The sequence below is a fragment of the Chelmon rostratus genome, chromosome 6 (assembly GCF_017976325.1).
Source record: "Chelmon rostratus isolate fCheRos1 chromosome 6, fCheRos1.pri, whole genome shotgun sequence".
In the NCBI taxonomy this organism is placed as follows: domain Eukaryota; kingdom Metazoa; phylum Chordata; class Actinopteri; order Chaetodontiformes; family Chaetodontidae; genus Chelmon; species Chelmon rostratus.
The window spans coordinates 15,054,820-15,077,873 of record NC_055663.1 but is presented as its reverse complement, the minus strand read 5'-3'; the positions used below and the strand labels follow the sequence as shown (position 1 = coordinate 15,077,873).

At 44.8% G+C, this 23,054-nt stretch overlaps 1 protein-coding gene across 1 annotated transcript; it reads right to left on the bottom strand.

Annotated features, from left to right (window-relative positions):
* Positions 1-129: 129 nt before the first annotated feature.
* On the bottom strand, positions 130-20,262 carry vwf (von Willebrand factor). The gene is made up of 53 exons (XM_041938231.1): positions 20,103-20,262; positions 19,911-19,962; positions 19,635-19,778; positions 19,251-19,353; positions 18,950-19,158; positions 18,576-18,697; positions 17,179-17,398; positions 16,977-17,099; positions 16,774-16,885; positions 16,635-16,681; positions 16,389-16,525; positions 16,097-16,235; positions 15,759-15,859; positions 15,480-15,675; positions 15,180-15,395; positions 14,604-14,850; positions 14,426-14,520; positions 13,986-14,137; positions 13,788-13,891; positions 13,570-13,708; positions 13,294-13,428; positions 12,698-12,844; positions 12,469-12,609; positions 11,570-11,668; positions 11,312-11,468; positions 10,760-10,927; positions 10,543-10,678; positions 10,118-10,427; positions 8,602-9,763; positions 8,414-8,518; positions 8,176-8,319; positions 7,950-8,093; positions 7,113-7,277; positions 6,973-7,019; positions 6,681-6,858; positions 6,234-6,475; positions 5,935-6,124; positions 5,480-5,821; positions 5,130-5,368; positions 4,819-4,921; positions 4,668-4,739; positions 4,403-4,507; positions 4,064-4,269; positions 3,828-3,977; positions 3,618-3,734; positions 2,786-2,966; positions 2,515-2,555; positions 2,298-2,414; positions 1,907-2,005; positions 990-1,118; positions 841-880; positions 652-749; positions 130-466 (listed from the first exon to the last, which is right to left on the bottom strand). The coding sequence occupies exons 1-53, from the start codon at positions 20,106-20,108 to the stop codon at positions 281-283; spliced, it is 8,559 nt and encodes a 2,852-aa protein (XP_041794165.1). The 5' UTR covers positions 20,109-20,262; the 3' UTR covers positions 130-280.
* Between the last annotated feature and the right edge of the window lie 2,792 nt (positions 20,263-23,054).

The following is a 23,054-nucleotide window of genomic DNA, read 5'->3' as shown; positions in this document are numbered from 1 at the left end:
TCAGAAAACCTGAAATTACTTTTAAAGTATTCCCACATCTGAAAACAAATCAATCTCTACAAACCCCACACATTCCAAAAGGATTATTCAGATTAAAATAAAACACAGAGAAAAGTAGTGCTCACAGAAACTGACAGGTTTGTTTTATTGCTATTTGTGTTGATATTTAACTGTAAATGCATTTAAATGCAGCCATTTATGCTCTGATTTATATGGGTATATTTTATTTGGATACACACATACCATCTGCATCTCTCTCTCTCTCTATCTATCTATCTATCTAGGTGCACTGTTTAGACAGACAGTCGCATGAAGTGACAGACAGGACAGTGTGGTGGCTACGAGTGCCATTGGCACACAGGACAGGAACGCTGAGCGGCTCCGTTTCCACAGCAGCACAACACACACACTCCTGCTCCACAGCGGCCCTCTCCAGGGAGTACATGGACTTACTGCGACATTTGCCCTGACAGACAGGCAGACAGATTGACAGATGGACAGCACCACAGGGGGAGACAGAAAGGTTGGGACGGTGAGGGACAGTGTTATGATTTCAGTGAACTTTGTAGGCTAATCCTGAAGCGGAAAGAGTATTAATCATCCTTAAATATGTGTGTGTGCGTGTGTGTGTGTGTGTGTGTAGTCTCTTACCTCACAGTAGCGCAGTTCTATCTGGTGCTCTGATTGGCAATCATCCACTTTGATGTAGTTAAGCGTTCCCACTGTCCTCCGACACTCTGGCTCCGTACCTTCACACATGTCCACGCTGTTATTAAAATCAGAGCGTCCAGAGTTTTCAAAATAGTGTACCAGTCTTGCAGAGGACACAGTTCTACTTACACAGCTCGCAGCAGGTTGTTCCGATCTGGCTGACTTTACCCTGAAACAAACGGGAGAGATGACGTTAATACAAGTGCGTGACAGACACAGAGGTGGATGTGTGGGAACACAGTGAGATGGATGGAGGGCAGTTTGCGTTGTGCTCCTACCCCCTGGTCCAGGCAAGCTTGGCGGTTAAAAGGAGGGCAGGATGTGACTTTGGTTTGCAGGACAAGATCTCCTTTACTGTTTACACCACAGGTATACAGGTTGCAACCGTCCTCGCTAGTGGTGTTCACCTGCAGGGAGAGAGGCAGACGTGTACATACGGTTTTTATGTTCATAAAAAAGCTGTTAAAGCTGCTAAAAAGCTGTTCTCTCCACTCTAAAATGTAGTAAACAAGAAAATTAAAATATTACATTTCTGATATGGCAAACTTTATTAGGCCATGTTTTTTCTATGTGGGAACAGCACTCTATTGACCCATTAGGTAAAGAATAATATAGCATGGCATAGCATAGAATAGTGTAGTGTAGTACAGCATAGCATAGCACATAGTACAGTATAGTATAGTAAAATTTAGTATATCATAGTGTATATGCACTATATGATATAGTATGTTACAATATTTTAGTGTAGTAAAGTACAGCATAGTAAGTTTTCTATTGTATTGTAGAGTTCACTATGTACACTGTATATATTAATATATATTATAATACAGTATAATATAGTATTGTAAAGCATAGTGTAGTGTAGTACTGTAAAGTTTTGTATAGTAGAATTCACTGTAGTATAGTATAGTATAGTGTGGTAAAGCATAGTAGAGTTTAGTTTGGTGTAGTATAGCATAGCACTTTATTCCATAGAGCAGTATTTTATAGAATAATTTACTATGGTATAGCATAGCAGAGAATAGAATATAATAGTATAGTACAATGCTAAAACCATCAGAAAAAGTCTGTATGAAAATATCTGAATATCATTCTGAAGTTTTCTTGCAGCAGTAAATGAGCGCTACAGTGTGTGCATTCTCTGTGTGGGAGAGGTTTCATGAGCAAGGCATCATCATTTCTGTAAAGCACCTACCTGCAAACTGATCAGTTTTCCATCTGGCCTTTGCATGAAGCAGGCAGTGGCAACACATCGACCACAGCAAGCGCCTTCCTCCTTCTGCAGAGTGTATCCCTGAAACCATTGTGGTTATTACTGCGTGTTAGTTTGTATACTCAGAAAACATCAGGAGGACATTACTGTAAATGCAAAGATATAAATTTGGCTGGATAAATCATTCGCTATTTACCTCTGTGGCTAGAGTGAATCACGGAAAACGACGTGATGACCAGGGAGAAAATGTGGTTAGTGGGTTAGAAAACCTTTGATGAAAATGACTGACGTTTGAATTTATTGGTTAGTCGTGATGATGATGATGACAAATGATAATTGTGATAATGAAAAAAAATGATGGGATGATGTTTACCATGGGGCAAGTGGGACAGCTGATTCTCCTGCAGGACAGTCTGTATTTCTTCAGGACACCGTCCTCCACCATACACTCACAGTGTGTACACACATCCATCATCAGCCTCTCCCCTGCCTGCACAAACACACACACAGATCGGAGAGTCGGAGCGCTGAAAGCAGTATTCACAGTGTTCTCATGTGACAGAAGAGTGCTGCTTGTCTGCATGACTTACTCCTATCACAGTGTGGTTGAGGACACAGGCGTCCATTGGAGCTGCAGGGAGAAAACAAGTTTACTGCCATTCATTAAACAGCATATTGGGCCTCAAAAGGTCAGGTCAGGATAACTGTCTCTGGGATGACACCAATATACGAGAGCCACCTGCTGGGCAGACACTGCAACTGCAGCGTGGTATATAAACAGAGTGCGTACATATAATGTGAATACAGCTAAAGTTTGTTTGTTTTGTTTTCTCTTGTGTGATTTCCTATGCGAGTGTTTACCGCAGTGGCAGCGGGGGCAGCAGTCCAGCGTGTCGCAACGTAACTCGGTTCCCAGCGGGCAGGATGGAGCGTCCATAGCAGAGCAGCTTACATTTGTTGCGGAGATGAACACCTCGTCTTTCACTTTCACACACTGTTGTAATATGCATTTATCATGTGGAGACTGCCATACCTCTCCCACCTATAAACAGACAGAGATTGAAGTCAACTGAGAGAGAAGAGAAACAGCTGCATCATTTAAAAAGGCATTACGATGTACATAAAGGTACACACATTTAACTGAGAGGTTATTTATGTTTGTCATAACTTTGACAATCAGCTATTGACAATTACACGAAACAAATAGTAATAAAGTATTGGTTGCTGTAATGTCAATTTATCATATAACTGTATTTCACTCTATGTGTGACCTGAAATGACTGTTGAACCTTGTGTGCTATCTATTGTGCATTCATTCCTGTTTAATCTGACCAAATGTTTCTCATTGGAGGAAGCAACTGCCTTGTGTGCCTTCATATCATTTAACCTTGGATGAAGTTTCTTCCCAGCGCTTGGTGTTGCGGCAAACTGAAAGCAACATTCATACAAGACAGGATAGAATGCCAGTCTTGAACCTTGTTCAGGGTGAGACAGATCTCATACTGGTGTATGAGCCCTGTCCTTGCAGCTGAAACTTGATTAGCGCTGTAAACCTCTTTTCATCATTATTAAATAATATAAAGGCAAATTCGTCTGATTATTTTTTATAGAAAGGTTTCTCAAAGGAAATAAGATCATTTCCACCACAGTTGCCTATTTCATTCAGGCATTTATAATTTCTCTACACACATACACGTCTCAGCTTTCCCCCAATCAGTGTGTCCCCTCGCATCTCTCCCTCTGACTCCACACAGCTGGTTGGTGTGCACTTCCCACAGCACTCTCCTTTTGATGGAGCGTATGTGGAGCCCTGAAATGCACAATAAACATTTACAATAAAAATTTAAATAATTATACAGTAGAAGGATATTGCAAATGTCTGTGTTTGATGTGTGTGTCTCACCTGAGGGCAGGTCCGATCACACACAGGCGGGGCACACTGAGCAATGTGCAGCAATGTGTCTTTGTCCTGTAGCTGGGTGCAACTGCACTTCTCGCACCTGTCCTCCCATTCACTTCCCACTGGGTGAACCATGCCACCAACCACACACACCTGGAGAGACAAACAAGAATAAAAACAGGATTGTTTGAAGAAAAAGAGCACAAAAAAAGAGATGGATGCATCCAGTAGAGACTCACTTTGTCTGGCAGGCAGTTGGTTTCTGTGCAGCCACAGTCGTTGGTAGAGGAGGATGTGATGAACCCAGCGGGACAGGTGTGGGTGGAGTTCTGGCAGTTGCACACACATTGAAACACATCACAGCACTTTGTCTTTTTCACTGATAGTTGGCGGTGTGTGGGACAGTCGGGGGGAGCTTGAAGGACACACTCTTCCTTTTTGCAGACTGAGAGGGAAAAGATATGAAGAAACACGTGAAAGCGACCATGTGGACGTTTGTGTTCTGTTTTGTGTGTGTGTTTGTGCGTGCCAGAGCAAAGCAGAGCTCCAACATCACAGCGAATGTGTACATGTCGTACCACACTCGTGTACAGGCTGACATTCCCCGGGGTTTTTCAGGACCACGGTCTGACCGTCCTCACAGCGGGGCACTTCGGGCAGGTCGCAGCTCACCAGATCACACACTGAAAAGTCACAGAGAGACAGTATGCTGCAGTTCATACACACACACAGACACACAGCTCTTATATTGAATACTGACAGAGCTGTTCTTCCTGCTCTCATTTGATGAGGAGACTGCGATATTGGGTCTGGAAATAGAAATGTTGTAATAATGCCACATACCACACTCATACTCTGGGCAGCACTTAGACTCTCTCTTCTCCTGCAGGATCTCACACGGTCCACACACTGGAGCTACACACACAAACAGATGGTGTATTACAAAGTGCCTGCTCTACACCCACAATGCAACTTTGGTAATATTTTTGCTTGCCTTTGACGTCATTGCAGGGCCGGGCGGTGCAGTTGATGTGTTGTTGGTCCAAACACATGCAAATCAAACATGGGTTCTCAGCCGGAACCCAACTTTGCATGTACTGTACAAACAAATCATACTACGTTCAGTGCAGTTTGGTTATATTATAGCTAAACACTAGAGGGCGCTCACAGCCCAGTTTAATGGTGAACACTTTTATAGTTGCCCCATCCAATTCTATTAGCATGTGTCTCTGCGATTAAGAAGTTGGTTCAGAATTGGCGTCACTCTCTCACACATTCAGTCACTCGTCTTCTCGTGTGCCTCACCGTATATGTGCGTCCATGATGGTCAACACACTGGCTGCATGCTTCAGGTGACACGCACTGTCCATGATGCAAAACCGTCCCTCCAGTGCAGAAACAGCCCTCAGTAGGTGTGTCCATACAGGATGACTCGTTACCCCTGGCAACCGACCAGTCGCCTGGCAACGTCTGTATGCTACCACAGTCCTCTACGCAACCTGTCCGACATGCATCATACTCCATGGAGCTGGGGCACTGTAACGCTGTAACACACAGATCAGGCTAAAGTTTAAGTTTAGGCCCAGACAGTGCATTCAAATATGTCCACCGCAGCGAGCAGGGCAAAAACATACACACATCAAACAGGGACTTACGGCAGAGGTGGGGGCTCCTCCAGTCCACGCACACACCTCTCTGCCTACAGAGGCGTGCGTAGGCAGAAATGAGCTCGCACACATCTGACTCCTCACACGCCTGCTCCTCACATTTGGCAAGGAACACCTGGACGGGAATGTGCGCGTGGCACGGCTCAAACACCTCAGAGCGCAGGGCCTGACATCCCATCGCTGCTCCGGACACACACACTGCCGTCCGCTTCGGCAGACACACTCCTCCATCTACAGCCACGGTCCAGTCTGAGATGAAGGCTGGCTGGTCAGTGGTCGAGTTGCCGTTACGTAAAGAAAGAACGTTCAATTTCTCCTCACCACAGGCACCTGGAAGAAAGATACAGAGAGAGAACAGTGGTCTGAGGAAGGAGACAGTGTTGAGATAGAAGCAAATAAAAAGAGATAAACCTTTTGAATAAATGGGTCTGTATTTATGTTACCGCAGAGTCCAGCAGTGTGGCCAGTGGAGGTGGAGCTGGGCAGTGTGATGGTAAACTCATTGCTCTGAGGAGTGAAAGTCAGGACGTAGCCGTGGTCTGACTTCAGCTGCAGCATCACTCCTCCATAACGCACCAGCTCTAAGCCAGCGTGCTGCCACGGCAGTGCGAGTTCTTCCCGATCAATCACTGCCTGCTCAAACAAATGCACGCATTTGGCAAATAACCTTTTATAGACTCACATACAATCATCAGTTCCAGTGTCAGTGCAGGTATCCTGACTGGCAACACACACTGCTTACCGTCATATCATCCTTCAGCAGCAGTTTATGCGGTCCGTGGATCACCTCCATGGCTTTCATGCAGACCTGGTTGTAATTTGCTGAGTCATGGCAAGGTCCGCTATGGAGTTTGACCTCTGACCCCTCACTGATGCCTCTGCTGACAGTGAGAAGCGTGTAGGTGCACAAACCCTCCCCATCCAGCCTAAGAGCCAAGCCGTCAAACCTGACCACATGATTAGTGGAGCTGCCCATACACATGCCTATGAACACACACCAGGCAGGAGGAAGAGAGTGTTTATACAGGAGGCAGAAACATGTGATCTGTTAACAGTCAGTATAAATAGACTGGAATGCAAACCTCGCATTCATTAACAGCTCGAGTGGGAAATGATGCGCTTAATATAGACGAGATTAAATGCGATGCAAGAAACTTCAGCAGCTATTTGATCTTTTTGATGTACGTACAAGGGCATTCCCAGTGGCAGCCACAGGTCTCCTGAACTCTGACAGGTGGCATGTTGTTGCTGCAGGCTGGCGGCTCCAGTCTGTCACAGCTGACTTTGTGGTTCAGCACGGTCACTGCCCCACTGGGGTGGCACATGAGAGAGTGGCAGCCGTCGTCCAGAAGCCATGACTCACCAGGCTGAAACACGTTGCAACAGAGAGACAAACAGTTCATTACAAGTAAGACTGTGATGGCTGTTAGAGGTCGCTGTATTGCTGTAACTTGTATTCAAAGTCAGGAGATACTACTCGCCTTTCTCTCATTTCCATTATCATCAACACACACTCCTGGTGGACCAGCTGAGAACCAACACAGATATTTATTTATTACAATTAATCTCTTTTACCTAGAAAAATAACACTGTGTGTGTGTGTGTGTGTGTCTGTATGCACCTCTGCATATTCTCTCTGTGTAACCATGGTCCAGGGTCAGCAACATCAGTAACTGATCCATGCTGTTCAAGTGCAGAGTGTTGTCTTGGTTGCCATGGCGACCAAGGATGCTAAGCTCATTCCTGTCATAGCCTGATCCCACCCCGATGGGGAACACCGACACACCTGAGGGAGGAGACTCTTGTCAGCGAAACTACACCAGGTGTAGTGATCTACAAAAACAAACTTGATTGGACAGTGTGCACACCTGCGTGTAAAGTCTGACACATGCATACAAACATTTTTACCACAGGGTAAACTGGCAGATTGCAAGGTGATGAACTGAAGCCACAGTGAGTTTTGATGACTCTCACAAGTTTAATTTCACTTGATATCAAATGTTAATTATAGATCTATGTTGGTATAAACATTCAGACTTGCAGTGTTATTTGCACTTGCGCTTGTAGTGAGCCATAACTGTTCCATAAGCACATTTTCAGTTTGAAAAGATGTGGAATCTTAAATCAAAGCCTACTCAATATTTCATCAGCGCTTTCTCACCATTACACTCTCAACCCCCGCAAAGCAGAGGAGAGGGCTGGACTGTGTGCTAACTAACTGATGAAATCACCATCATTGGCTGCAGAAATGGGAAGTGGAATAGGAGGGTCATGCACATTTCCTGGACTGTAGTTTATAAAAGGAACATTGCCTGCAGGTGTTTATATGCATGGTTTTATAAGTCTTATTTTTTGTTTTGCCACATTCCATTTTTGGCTTTTATGCACCTGTACACATTTAGTATCGTAGTTGAACTGGCATACTCAACATTAATCGTGTCAGTGGTGACTTAATTACCTGCTGCCAGCGCCTCGTTTGTTGCTTCTTTGACATCATCAGCTGATTTGTCAGTCACCAGCATCACCACAGCCTTTGCCACACCGACTCTTCCACCACTGACTGGCGAGATGGCCGTCTGCACAGCAAATCGCAGCGCAGAGCCTGCAGACATTCAGAGCAGGTGTGAGCGAGTGTGAGTGTTTGCTTTAATGTGTGTGCACCCATTAGTGTGAGTATCCACCACCTAGTGCGGGTGCAGCGGTGGTCCTCCTTGGTATGCGCTCCACCAGGCTCAGGAGGTGGGATTTGCTCTGCTCGTCCTTCCAGGTGAGTTCTGCTCTGTTGGTGTCTCCATACTGAACCACACTCACCTGAGTGCCATTCAGCCCTGCACACATAAGCAAAGAACTAAATCACTGCAACTAAGTAGAACTATCAACAATACTACACATTAGTGCATTTAGGGGTTACATCAGACCTACCTATGTCAGCATTATTGATGAAAGCTTTGACGAATGTCTTCATGTCCTCAATCTGCTCTCCAGCTTTCAACAGGAACAGCACATCCACAGGCTTCTTACAGGGCACTGTGCAGACATATTCTCACACATTAATACAGGCTAACGACTCCTCGTAGACTGAATGACTGAAATGAGGGTGTCTTCTATACCTGAGGGTGGCAGACTGGAGAGTGTTGGGAGGACCAGGGGTGGCAGTGTAGGAGAGCGGGGCCTGACTGTGGTGTGCGTGATATTGACGATGCGGTGGACCAAGGTTGTCAGACGGTTGTAGTCATCAACCATCATCGGGCGTTGAGGGTAGCTGAAAGGTAGCAAGTCAGTCTCACGTACTTTTGGTCCAACACCAATGGGATACACGTGAGTGTGGGTGCTAGTAGACGGTGGGCGTGTCACCGTGTCAGTGGGTGGGTTTTCTGTCACGAGGAAGACCAGCTGAGGAGGGGTGGGACCGCGTGAAGGCTGGACTGTGGTCATTTCTTGAAACGTTGTGACAGCTGTGCCTGTGTTGGTCTTACTTCCACCCCTCCAACGAATCCCCCTCAGTCGCTCCAGCAGCTGGGACCTCTGCCACCTCAGCTCCCACCGCCTGATCTCCACAGTCACTGTGACTGAGTACTGGATCACGGTGATACGTATGAGCTCTTCCTCCTCTGTCAGCTTTGTAATAACCTCCTCCAGGAAAAGGAGCGACTTGTTAAAGTTGACCTCGCCGACTGAATCGGAGCCTTCAAGGATGAACGTCACATCTCTGGCTGGAGAGACAGAAGATGACGGTGTGGTGATGGGAGACAGGCCAGAGGGTGAGGTGGACATAGGGGCGTTTGGGAGTCGTTGTGTGGGGTTGGGCACCAGACGAGGAGCCAAGGTCGTGGTAGTCGTGCCTTGGCGAGCTTTACCCAGAGTGGACTTTGGTGTTGGAGGTTTCACCACCTCAGGCTCCATCCCCAAGGTGCAGAGGTAATCTGTCAGCTCTAACAGACGATCAGGCAGCTCACCTGTGCTGCTAAGCACATAGGCCCTGTTTTCTGGGTTGGCCTTGGTGATGTCATTAATCTGCCCCATGTTCACCCCAGGACCCAGTGCCACTGTCAGGGTGGTGATGGCTTTCTTGCGGAGCATCTTGGTGAGGGCACGGACAGGGCGAGGGTTTGCACTAGCAGCCAAGATGATGGCAACGCGGCCGGCATGCTCACGCTTGTTCTTGTCATAGATGTTGATGACCAGGTACTTGACAGCCTCGTCCAAGAAGGCTGCATCGCCTCCTGTGTAATGCAGCTCACGCACAGTCTTCTTAAACAGCCACTTCTGAACCTACAGGCATTCATGAGAGAGAGAACTAGAATTACCACCTCACGGTTGTTTGCCCCTGTAACTTTTGCTGTAATTTTGGCAAAATGGAAGTTACCACTGTATTGACATTTATGATTCTAGTGAATAATTTCCAGTAAGAAACATGCTGTCTTCACATGGGATGGACAGATGGATGATCAAGTAACCAGGACCTTTACTATGACACTCAGTTTCCTTAAGTCACCAAGGCAGTTTATTTCTGAGTTATATTTGATCAATGAAGTATTATTCCACAGATGCTCAATGCAGCGCTGTGTATCTGTGCAAGACCACATCCTTGGCTGAGTCACACATGTACAGTATATGTTTATGTACCTGCAGGTCATATGTTTTGACTCCAGAGTGGTAAAGCAGCACTGTGGCTCGAGTGTGAGCCGAGCCCATGCGGAATCGTTCAACCACTCCCAGTATAAACTCTTTGGTTGCCTGAAATTCATCTTCGCTTAGGGCTTCCGAACCATCCAATAGGAACGCCAGATCCATGGCGCGGTCACACGTGCCCTCGGGCATCAAAGTGGTGAAGGGCAGGGTCGAGAAGGTGGCATAGGTAGGCGTTGGTGTGGGAGTGGTGAACGCGGTAAAGGAGGTACAGACTTCACAGCTCAGGGTGTTGTTGTCACAGTGACTTTGGAAAAGAAGAGAAAAACATCTGAAGCTGTGCAAAAAATCATATTACGACAAGCAATCGTTTCAAATCCACATTATCCAGACCTGTTTCTGAGTGTTTGAAGCAGTATTACCATATTTTGCAGTGGTCGGGGTCATCGTGATTCAGGATGACCTTGTTGCCGTGGGAGATTCTCTGACCCTCATGGATGCACACCTGACACTGAGCGGGATCTACACAACGCATGGCCACTTCATCCAGTAGTTGGCCTAAGAAAAATAAGGCTATAGTTAAACTCACCCTCACTTTTTGCTATTTAGTGTTGTTGGACCAGTGAGTATGTTTGGCACCTGGGGGGCAGTAGGCATGGCAACCTTCTACACATGTGAGCGGACAGTGGAGAGGATCTGGGTGCTGGCAGGTAATCGGACAGGCTGGGCCACAAGTATTATACCTCCACTGGCATAACTCCTCCCCAGCATGTGGGCTCTTGGGGTTCAGCTCCTCACAGCTCACGGCTGAGGGAACAAAAGTTATTATTTTATTAACCATTTGACAAAAGTTCTCTTTCTTCAAAATAAAAATGGTCTGTGACCTTTTGCAGAAAGACAAGTGAAGATTTTTAGAACATCAAATCTGATATCAGAGTTTAGAAAGTCCTTATCTGAGTGAAAAACAAGAAACTAATGCCAGAACTAAAAGCTCTAAAGAAAGACAACGGAAATTCAGGGTAAATTTTCCCTCAGAAAGCAGAACTACAAAAGTGTCGCTAAAAGTGATAGCACAAAAACTATCATGTGGGAGAACAATAGCAGAACTGAAAGTGGTGGTCTTGTGATAGTGGTACCTAAAAAAGGAGCAGGAGCAGAGCAGTGCATCGTGGAGAAATTTTTCACACTCACGGCAAAGATCGTTGGATCTCCAGCTGACGGACACACCCCTCTCTGAACAGACCTGAGCATAAGCTGCAATCACATCACAGAAACACGCACAGTCGGCCACTGATGGACAAGAGCATGCTGCCTCCACGCACATCTCTACATATGGCTCTGCATCCACCTAGAGACGCACAGGAAACAGGTTAGGAGAGGACCAAGTGCACGAGGCTAACGATGCATGCAGTGTCATGGGATATGCAGTGTGTCTGTAATTACACTCACCTGGCTGTTGCATTGCCTGAAGAGAGGACCAGTGATCACACGGCACGACTGCTCCACTGTTACCAACTTGACAATGTTGTCACTGCAAGGAGCGGGTATCTTGACACACAAGAACACACACAGATTAAATGTTTTTAAATTTTCCGAACTTGAACTACAAATCAGGCATACCTTAAACAATGGCTAACCATTTCCAGAGTATATTTTACCTTGTGAGGTGGATTCAAAACCTTCCAGGCAGCCATTGGTTTTTATTCATGTCCGTATGGTACAAAACTCAACTTCCACAGACTTGCCTGAGGTAGGTGATCCATCACAGTAAATATGTAGGCCTTGGTCCTAAGTGTTCCAGATCGGGACAATGAATGGAGCCTTACTGTGCACAGCCACATCTAAGCCTTATTAGCAGAGCTGGCCTTAAATTGTCCTTCAAGATTTAGCACTGGCACCAGAGGTCAACCATAATCCCCATACTTGTCTCTGACTTGACCATTGGTGAGACAATGGTAATGTTCTGCACAATGGTTAATTTATCTTCTTCATCCTGTTTAACTTAATTGTATTGTTTTAAAACTACAGAACAGACAGGTTACTAAAACAAAAACAATTTTGCCTCAGAAACTAACTGTAATAACATTAAAATGAATATGAATGGTATCTGTTTTAGACATCTTTGCTAGTGTGTCTATGGGATACAATTTGTGGTTAATATTCTAAAACACATACAGCTTCCATGGACAATTTCTTGGTGAGAACGCAGCTCCAATGTTCTGTTGACACTGATCTTAGTTTTTTTTACTGAGAAAAAAACCCCAAATAAATAAATTATGAAGAAAATTCATTTTTAAATGCTTTGTAATTTGAGTGAACCAAACCTTTAACCTAAAACCAGACTCTACCTGTGCTACATCGGCACAGCTGGGAATAACCTTCCAGGAGTTCCCAAAGTGCGAGGAGTCCACCTCCAGCTGGTTGTTACTGCTCATCAAGTCGTTGTTGACGTTCCCGTCAAAGTTACCACACAGACCGCACACCCGGCCCTGCACACAGTAAAATGCGTACAAGGATATGTTTAGCATAATGTAAATAAAACAATATGTGAAAAGCAGTATGATAATATGTTAGTACCCTGTATGTGGCTGAGATGTGAACCAGGAGGCGAGTTCCCTTGTCCCAGCTGAGGGAAATGTGCTTCCCCAGCAGCAGGGTGTAAAACTGACCAGAGCGCACAATCTCCACCTGTGAGCCCTGTGGCACCGGCCTCTTCATCTTCACCTGCGAGAGAGACAGATGGCAAGCATGAATGCATATGCAAACGCAATTCTTTTACGGTTTATTTCCAAATGTTATGCAAAAGGCACCATGCCGTTTGTGCACTATTTTTATCTGATAGTTAAAAATATTCAAATAAAGAACTGTATTCACTGCTGGGTTCAGGTACATCACCACTAGCTACAGAAACAAGCAGCTTTAATGCTTTCCCTGGAAAAAAAGAGATTGAAGACCTTTTAATGTTTTACTGTTGATTATAAGACGATATAAAGGCTACACTTGTAAGCACTGTTTCCTTCTGGTTATATGATTCTAAAAAAACTTGAGCTGCATTTCAGGAAGGGAACTTCTATTGTGACAGATGTTCTTTGTTTGTAATGTAGTGTTATGTTCATGTCTGACAGTTCTGTGCTGACTACACGTGTGTATGTTGGTATGGAAATGTGTGTTACCTCTCCACCTTGCATTACAATCAACCCTCCCTGGTAGAAGATGGTGATAGCTTTTGCACAGCGATGTCCCACAATTCCACAGGCCTCATTCTCCACCAGCACTCTGAATGAGCCCTCTTCTCCGTTACACATATCCTATTGATATGTGAAAGTTAAAAAAAGACAAATGCAGGAAGAGGACAGAAAGATGAAATGAACCGGATGCATATAATACGTTTTTATTCTGACACCAGTGCACTGTGTGATCTAGTCTTTTCGGATCTCTCTGTCTCTTACCTGGACTAGGACATATTGGCAGAGGCCAGGAAAGGAATATTTGAGGCCATCAAAACTGATGTAATGCCCCTCCCCCACAGTGCGGCACACACCATTGCACACCTTCTCCGTGCAGCGCCACTTCCTGTTCTCACACACACTGTAAACGAGAGAGACAGTTGAGAAAGCAGAGTACAGGTATTTCCTGTCATGACCATGTATGCAAACAATCATTTTACCAGGTGTTGCAGTCCACGGCGATGGTCTGTCCTGATGCATATGGTCTGTTGTTATGGTAACAGGGACACTGTTCCGGTGCAATGCAGTCTCTGCGGTGACGTACCTGAAATCAATCAGCTAATCAATCAGTGTGCTCTATTTTAGATATATGGGTGCTTTATCAACAAGCACACACACACAGACAACACATCACCTACTGTGCCAGGTGGACAGAGGCAGCCTGGGATGCAGGCGAGGCTCACACAGGGCAGATCCAGATTCTGGCAGGTTCTGGCACACTCGAGGCCTTTTTCTCCTGCATCACAGTCTGTACGGGTGAGTGGAGGAGGGCACTGGGCTGACCGGCGGTCTGCAGACACCAATACATACAGTTGGGTTACACGAAGTCAGTGATCAGTTCCCAAAATGCAAAACAAATTAGGCACTCACAAAAGATAATAAAACAGATTAACTTATAGGGTGATCAGACCAGAGACATACTGCTCTGACCCAGTTGTTCACTGCATAAAGAGGCAGAGGCAAAGTCTCATGTTAAATACAAATGGTCATATCAAAGATACCATATAGATACTGAATTATACAAGTCATTAAACACACTGACATTCAATAGAGGTCTTGCAAAATACTGAAATTGTACCTCTGGATGGTGCTAGGTCATCATCATAGAAGAGGTCAGACAGTAATGTGCTCATTTCAGGTGAGCTACAGCGCATGGAGCCATTCTCACAGTAGCTGCACACACAAGAAAAACACACAAAATGTGACACAAGTTTATTATACGTATCGTAGTTTCAGACTATGAATATGTAACTGACCAGATGCTGTTGTGATCCGCATAGACGTCATTAGGCTGGTAGAGCTGTCCATCATGCAGGCAGGTGCACAGATCAGCTGTCACGCATTCTCCAGAGTCGCTCAGGTACTTTCCAGCAGGACAAAAACAGCCCTCCTCGCACACCCTCTCCCCGTCACAGCCCACCTCAGCGCCAGACAGAGCGCGGCATGTCCGGTCACATGCACTACCACAGGCCTCGTACACCTGGCCTCCAGTGCACTCCAGCTCTGACAAAATCAAATCAGGGGAGGGTTAGGGATCTATGCTCAGTTAAACCATGCTTTCATCTGTAACAAATAGGAATTATAATGAACTTGTCTTGCTTGGAATGATGTTGTTGTTCTCTTGATGATAGAAATATTCTGAGAGAGATGTTTATGTGGTGCTGAAGATCTGATCTGCACCTACGTTAAAACTATGACTTACTCAGATTATTATAGACCCTACAATACTGCTTCCTGTCCAACAATGTTGAATAAAATGTTTGCATGTTCACTTGTGTGTGTGTGTGTGTGTATGAATGATCAGCTGTAAATGAGCTGACTGTGAGAGTTACCGCAGAGTGAGGGGGACCTCCAGTTGAGCAGCACTCCTCTGGCAGCGCAGGCAGCTGAGTAGGCAGACAGAGCGGAGCAGAGGCACTCCTCACCGTCCACACACGCACACACATCATAACGACAGAACCGCTGGAATGGACCCGGGTTCACCAGGAAGTGGCACGGACTGAACACATCTGACATCATCACCGCACATGCCTCCTCTGCAAATCGAACTAAAAGATGCAGGAGGATTGCAGGTTACTACCAACATTTTGTGGTGATGTGTGTATGTGAGCTAGCTACGTGAATATGTATACCTCTTTTGGGGTTAATGGCACACGGATCAGTGTCATGTTTGTGGCTGGTTTCACAGTCTCCGTTGATCCTCCATGACTGGCTGAATGCCTGAGGACCCGCCTCAACCAGACCAGATCCAGACAAGAAGTCATCACCTTGGTTACCATTGTAGTTGCCACAGAGACCGCAAGTCTGCCCCGCCCATCGTGGTCCCAGCTGGGGAGGTGTACAGCATTCAGGACGGTTGTTTGCTAATCTTTTCACATATATTCCATTTTAACCATTCAATTTGTTAATACCTTTAAAAGCACGCGACCCCGCCCATCCCAGTCCAGACGCAGGTCGTCTCCAAACTTTACACGCACAGAAGACTGAACAGATCTCTGGATATGCAGGCGGCCTGTAAAATTGCAGACACAGTAAGTTGACTAGTTGAATTCAATATAAACCTGTCAATAAATGAAACAATAAATCCTTTTTTCAATAAAAAAATAATTTAAAAAGAATATAGAAGATCAAAGTACAATATTTTCAGTACTTCTTTTCAGGACTTATTATCAGTATCAAACCACATACAGTACAATATACACAGAGGGACTATAAAATGCAGATTTGATTCACTGCCAAAGTGACATACCATGGTGCATTGGGGTCTGGATGTCCATGCTGTTGACAGAGACAACTCCTCCATGCTTCAGCTTCACTGTCATATCCTCCAGAGAGGGCAGGCTGAGCGTCACTGAGCGTGTGCACACAGCATCCTGATCATCTGCGCACTGAAACACCAACCAATACCAACAGCCAAAATACTGGAGATGACAAGCAGCTAGTGGCAGGAAAGTGACAGAAATAAACTCCCATTTAATTTTATGTAAAAGGAGAGCACATTTCAAAAAATGTTTGGCAGTTTCAAAATAAACATGCATTACCTGTACATTCTCAATAATGACAGAAAACGCGTTATCGGTGCAGTCCCTTGCCAGCAGATACTGACAGCGACCGGTGAAGGTGAAGAACTTGTTGTCAAAGGTCTTGAAGTGAGACTGGCCCACCACCAAGCACTCACCTGCACACAGACAACAAGGCCATAACATAAGAAATTAGCAACGCAGGACTTTCCATATCAGTAGAATATGTAAGTCAGTGCATTGACCACTACTGTACATCTCTCTCACCAGGGCAGCCTTCATTGGTGCATTCCCAGGAGCCATGACGGCACACGCTGCAGGAAAAAAGGCAATTGAGTGAGGTGGTGTTGTATTTCTCTCTATCTGTGTATTTATACATTGTCCTGCATGCATGTTGCTCTCTCACCAGGTGTTGCAGTCCTGAGAGATAGTGGATCCTGGAGGGAAATGCCGCCCCATGTGCACGCAGGAACACTGAGACACCTCCACACAGCGATTACCGTCCAAAACCTTACCCACTGAAAAACAAATGCACACCATGTTACCACTACTAGTCACTGAGCAACAGAGAGAGGGAAAGACAGGGAGATAACGTGAGTGGTAGGTCACCAGGGCATGTACAGCCATCCACACACTCTTCCTTGCAAACCTCCTGGATGTTGAGACTATGGCATGTCGTAGAGCAGGACTTGGTGCATTCGCTGTACTGCATCCCAATTGGGCACTTGGGGTCTGAACACACAAACACACACATTATTTCATAATTTCATAGCTTGCAGCTACCTTCTCACTGACTGACTGACTAACTCACAGCACTGGCTCTCCTCCATCCAGCCTCTAAGAAGTATCCCGTGCGCGTGGCACGTGCGAGCATACTCCATCAGGATTGGACAGTAACAGTCTTCCCCGTCCTTCTGGACACAGCGACACGCCTCCGCCTGACACAGCAACAGGAACGCCTCAGGAGAGACCAGGTGGGCACAGTGCAGGAACACACTGGACGTCTGCAACACGCTGCAGCTGGACAAAATCTACATCAACACACACACACACAATCAGTTTTTTTAACTAAAACAAAAAAGAAGCAGTTTGTGACTGAAGACGCTAGTAGTCTTGTCTTGTCATGAGCTGTCATGTCTCATCAGCTCATGTAAAATAAAGCATAATGAATTCTAAAAATGACATTTGGTGGGTAGGTTTTAAGATGTAAAAAAATCTGTTCCTATGACGATAATAGCTACTTGTGTCATCATGATTGAAAAAGGATTTCAATGATTTGAGGACCATAAAATCAGATTAAGAGAGATTAAAAGTCTCTAAGTAATAGTAATCTAATGTATTTTACTCAGTCAGACTTTGGGAATTATTGCATGAGGCCAATGAAGCACTTTGTTCCACCTCTATAGGGAACTGACAAAGACACATGAAATAGATCAGACTTGCAGTTGGTAAAGGAGATGCTGATGGCATTCACACTAACATGTAGTCGTTCCTGTTTTCTCACATGTGGGTATTCCTGTGCTTCAGAATGTTCTTGCTAAAACTGTTTTTTTTTTCATATCAGCCCACCCACAACGCCTACAGTGTCAACATTACAGAACAGCACCCACAAAAATAACATTTCTCATTTCAAATTCAAAACCAGAGGACACAAGTTAAAAGTCTGACACAATGAGATATCTGCAAGAATAGAGACGACGGGAAATGAGGGGGGAGCGAGACATGCAACAGAGGTAATCAGCTGAACAAAAACCACTGTGGTCCATGGTTGGCACCTTAACTATTAGGCCACCAGGGCCCACCATGAGATTTTGATGGTAGGTCAATGTTCACCTTTAAGTCAAACTTAGGAGGTGAAGATTCTGATACACTAGACAGAGTGAAATACTGTTTGCAGTGAGAGGCAGAGATGCTTGGTTAGTAAGTGAAAGTGAGCTGCCGATGCAGTTTGCGGAGGTCTTTGGCACAGGAAAAATAATGCCTTTTGGATGCCCAATGCTTTTACATCAAAGGTTCAGATCTTGTCACGCCTTAATGTGTGTCAATCTTAATTTATTGCTGCTTTTCTCGATGAAAGGTTTTATATAACGAGAGAGAAATTCTTCTGCATGTTCAGATTGTTTGCCAACATGTAAAATGCAATGGCGTGTGTGTGTGTGTGTGTGTGTGTGTGTGTGTGTGTTTGAGTGTGTGTGTGTGTCCTCTCACCGCTGAAGTCTCTCTGGTGCTGTTGCAGGACTGGGTGGGATTCGAGATACGTCGACATGACTGACCGGCCCCCTTCACTGCCCATGAATTTGCAAAGTCATAACTATCCTCTGTTATGAATCCTGAAAACACACACGCGCACAGACAGACGATGACAGATTTCTCCTTAATCTCATCCTACCACGACTGTTTCTCTTGCTTTCTTTCACCTCGTTATCTTTTCCTGTACTGAATTGCTACCCTTCCTGTTGCTGAGTGCTGGTGACTCAAATCATTTCCTTGTTTCCAGCAATAATGAACTCTCCCTAGTTTCACTCCTGCGCATTCACATATCCCAGACTTTTAACTCTACTCACTTCCCTGCATGATCTTACCTTCTTGAGCAGTATATTCATCAGATGATAATGCGTTGAAGTTGCCACAGAGGCCACAGGTGCGGTTGGCATGGTGTTTGGTCAGTGTCAAAGCGATGTTGGCTGCATTATCAATCGTAACAGTGAAGCCAAACTCCTCGCTCCAGAGCTTATAAAAGCCGAGCTCTGAGCCCACAAACACAGCATGTGATGCATAGGGCAGAGACAGTCTACAAAAAAGAGAAACTCATTATAATCCATTTTTTCTGCAGTAACAAACATATAATTGATGATTTTTGCATGACTACTTAAGTTGCTCAACCTTTTTTCTCCTTGTGTGAGCCGTCCGACTACAGACAGGTGCAGTTCAAAGGCGTCCCCCAGAAACAGAGTGACTCCAGTTCTTTTGCCATTGACAAAATCACCTGCAGATTGGACACATATTTATTTTTCATTCATATTTTACATCAAAAGCAGTCTGAAATGACAATGATGCTCTTTGAAGACTAAGCAGTTTCAAATGTCTCATATTAAGTATTCCTACAGTATATGTACATACACCAATTTAGTATACACATCTGAGAATGAGAAACAAACCCATAGTAGTGGCTATGCATAAGCCAAGGAGCTACGCTTGATGAGATTCTGATGCCATTAGAATTCAAACCTGTTTGCTTCTTTATTGAACTGTCTGAGCATGACTCACCCAGCAGTGTGAAGGAGCGGTGCTGGCAGTCTCCAGCCAGTAGGTAGCTGCACTCTCCGGGGAATTCATATAAAACCCCATCAAACGTGTGAACATGGTGTCGTCCGAACAGACTGCATCTCCCCGTCATACCTGCCACACAAGCTGGACACACATAGAACACACCTATGTGCCGCTGATTGTAGAAGTAGGACTAGAGGAGATCTTCATGCAATAATAGTATAAGACAGTGTCACTTTTGAGTGTGAAGACCAAATGACCTGATGTCACACTCACCTGTCAGATGCAGGAGAACCCAAATTTCACGTAAGTACCTCCTCATACACACCTGAAACACATAAATATCACATAAAACATCACCATCATCTATACCACCATCACCACCCTCTGATGTCTGACAATGTGTGATGTGCATGGCCTGCTTCAAAACCCCCTTTCTTCAGTTCTCCAAACTCCAGTTAGTCCTACCTCCATGGCCCCAGACTCAGTAAATCCACAGAGTTGCAATGAAAAGGCAAACGCAGTCCGAAATCAGAGAATCCAAATGCTGCTTTTAGACCCCATGCAATCAAGGCATAGTGGTACAGTGTGATGGTCTGTGTCAAAAAGCAATCTGTGGCTGAACTGAGAGGTGGGTCAAACGCTTGCTATTTTATAGCAAAGTATGTACCCCCAACTGGCTGTCATTGGCTTTTCCTAAAGACCCCTCCCCTTGCCAGGTTATGTCAAAAAGAGCAGAATATGATTCTGTCCACAACTCAGTGCCTGCAGACTGACACCATCAAACACACTCAGCAGGACAATGCCAGGATATGCCCACTGATCGCCTGGCTGAGTGATTAGTCTACACGTACGTAGCTGTATCGGCGCCAACCCAAACAATTCTTGTGGAAAACACACTCACTGGAGATATCTCACGCAATAGCACTGCTTTGATGGTGCCAAACGCACAAACACATGACTAAGCCGTGCCAAAATTACACACACACACACACACACACACACACTGGGAATGTGAACAGATCAACACTCTCAGGTGCAAATTTCACCTATCATCTGGCAAGAAGACAGAGACACACTCTCAAACATAACTTCGCAACAGTGTGGTCAGTTTTAAAAAGCTTTCAAGGCCCTGCATCCTCTCACATGTGTTTTCATTTAAAACCTGTCCTCGGGTTGATGTTGGGTTAAGCTGTGCTGGATTTGACATGTCTCGATATGCTGATGATCATGATGCAGCAAAACGACAAGTTCTCAGCAGACAATGAGAGTGAGTCAGGAAGATCAAAATAAAGCACCAGAGCATTCGGTGAAAACTCCTGTGGGTGGGTGTGTGCCATGGGTGTGTAGGTGCTTAAGGAAAAGCACAGGTGCTATTAACGACGCTAAGGACGGCTCCATTTTACAAGTGTCCCATTAAGCCATATAAGCATGACAGTGAGTGTGCATTAACGGTACCAGGACCCTAAAACCAGCTGCCATGCATTTATGTCTCATGTTATCAGTTTCAACATGTGCTTTACTTACTATGACTTGCCAAAATGTGAAAAACATCCATTTGACCTCTTCTTTGGACCGTGTGGGATGTGTACTGACTTCACTCACTTTCTCATTCTTTCTTCCAGCGGAGAAAACATGATAAAGTGCCCTCTAGCGTGCTCTGCCAGTGGAGAAAACATGACGCAGAACCCCCGCTCCTCAGACATCAGTCTGCCGCTGAGTTACACCTTTATGATTCTTGCTGGTAGACAGAGTCCAGTGAGCTCACATAATTGCCATCGGTGTAAAGGCTCAGTAAAAACACAAAAGCACATCTTTGAGACCAGGCTGGCCGGTAAAATAAAAGTCTGAAAGTTTACTTGAGATCGAAAAAAGGGAAAAGTCAGGCAGGCAGGGGAACTTATCTAATAGGGGATCTGGCTAGAGAGCAACAGTCCAAAAGGCAGGTAGAGGATCATAGCAGGCAAATCTCAGACAGGCAGAAGCACAACAGGTGCTCTGGCCAGGGAATGAATGCAAGTGGGACCGTATAGAGTATATGTTACTGGGCAAAAGGGAAAGTGAGAACAGGTGTGCAGGTGGGTGGGGGAGGTCAGGTGATGGTGAAAGGGGGGAATGCAGGGGTTAGTGCAGGGCAGGTGGGAGAGGCAGGATCTGAAATGATGGGAGAGTTAGTATGTGGCTGGAGGAAAATATCAGTCTAAGAACAGGCTGATATTGTGACAATCGGAGCTCCACCACCCACCTTCAACCTGCTGTCGGTAATTACATGTCTGCATGGTTCCATTTGATAACAATGCAGTTATTGTTGGTAATCAATGGTGGTGATCCAGTTATCAATGCTCATGGTTCTCTAATATAATAAGTCATAAAGTCTGGAGATGCGAGTAAGTCATTAAATCAACAATTCTGTAGTTTCACATTTTAATATAGCCATTGATAAAGTGGTAATAAGCTGTCAACCAAAATTAATGTGTCATCTGCAAGTATATTGATTAATAATTGATAGTTATATGTAAGACATTATCTAATTTATAGCAAGTCAGTTGCTGTAAATGTTGATTAGTTAATAAATGGATTTAGGTCTAGATTCTCTGCAACTCTTTTCCAGGATATAAGTGATCAAATGACTTATTTCTAATCTATAAAGCACAAGTAAATAATTTATTAACCAATAATCAGAGGTGAAAGAAGCACTCAGATTATGTATTCAAGTGAAGGCAGCAACACCGAAATGAAATACTCTGTTACAAGTAGTAGTCATGCATCTACATTTTTACTTAATAAAAGTACAAAGTAGCATCAAACATACGTAAAGTGACAAAAGTAAGAGTAGTCATTATGTAGAGTGACCTATTTCAGAGTAATATACAGGCTATTATATAATATACTTTGTATAGTTTATCTGCTGTGTAGCCTGTGAATTTCCCCTCGAGGATCAATAAAGTTTTATCTTAATCTATAATAACACATCATAATTTATTTGTTGATTATATTTTGCATCATCAAAACCTAATTTGCAAAGTAACTAGTAACTAAAGCTGTCAAATAATAGCAGTGGAGTAAAAAGTGCAACATTTGCCTCTGAAATGTAGCAGAGTAGAAGGACAAAGACGCAGCAGATGGTAAGTACCTCAAAACTGTGAACTAGTACTCTTATAAATGTACTCAGTTACTTTCCACCACTGCTATTAATAAAGCCATTAGGTACAACGCAATTCAGCCGGTATGAATTATTAGAAGATCCATGTGTGTGCAGCAGGAACGGTCAGAAAGCCTGATGCAGACAACGAACAAAATGCACACAGCTGCACAGACGACGGCCCGCTACAACTCCTCAGCCCGCTGCTGTGGAGAACAGGAGGCTGGCCGCTCTCCGCTCCCATGTGCAGTGTGCGCGGGAGAGACGGAGCTCGTGCA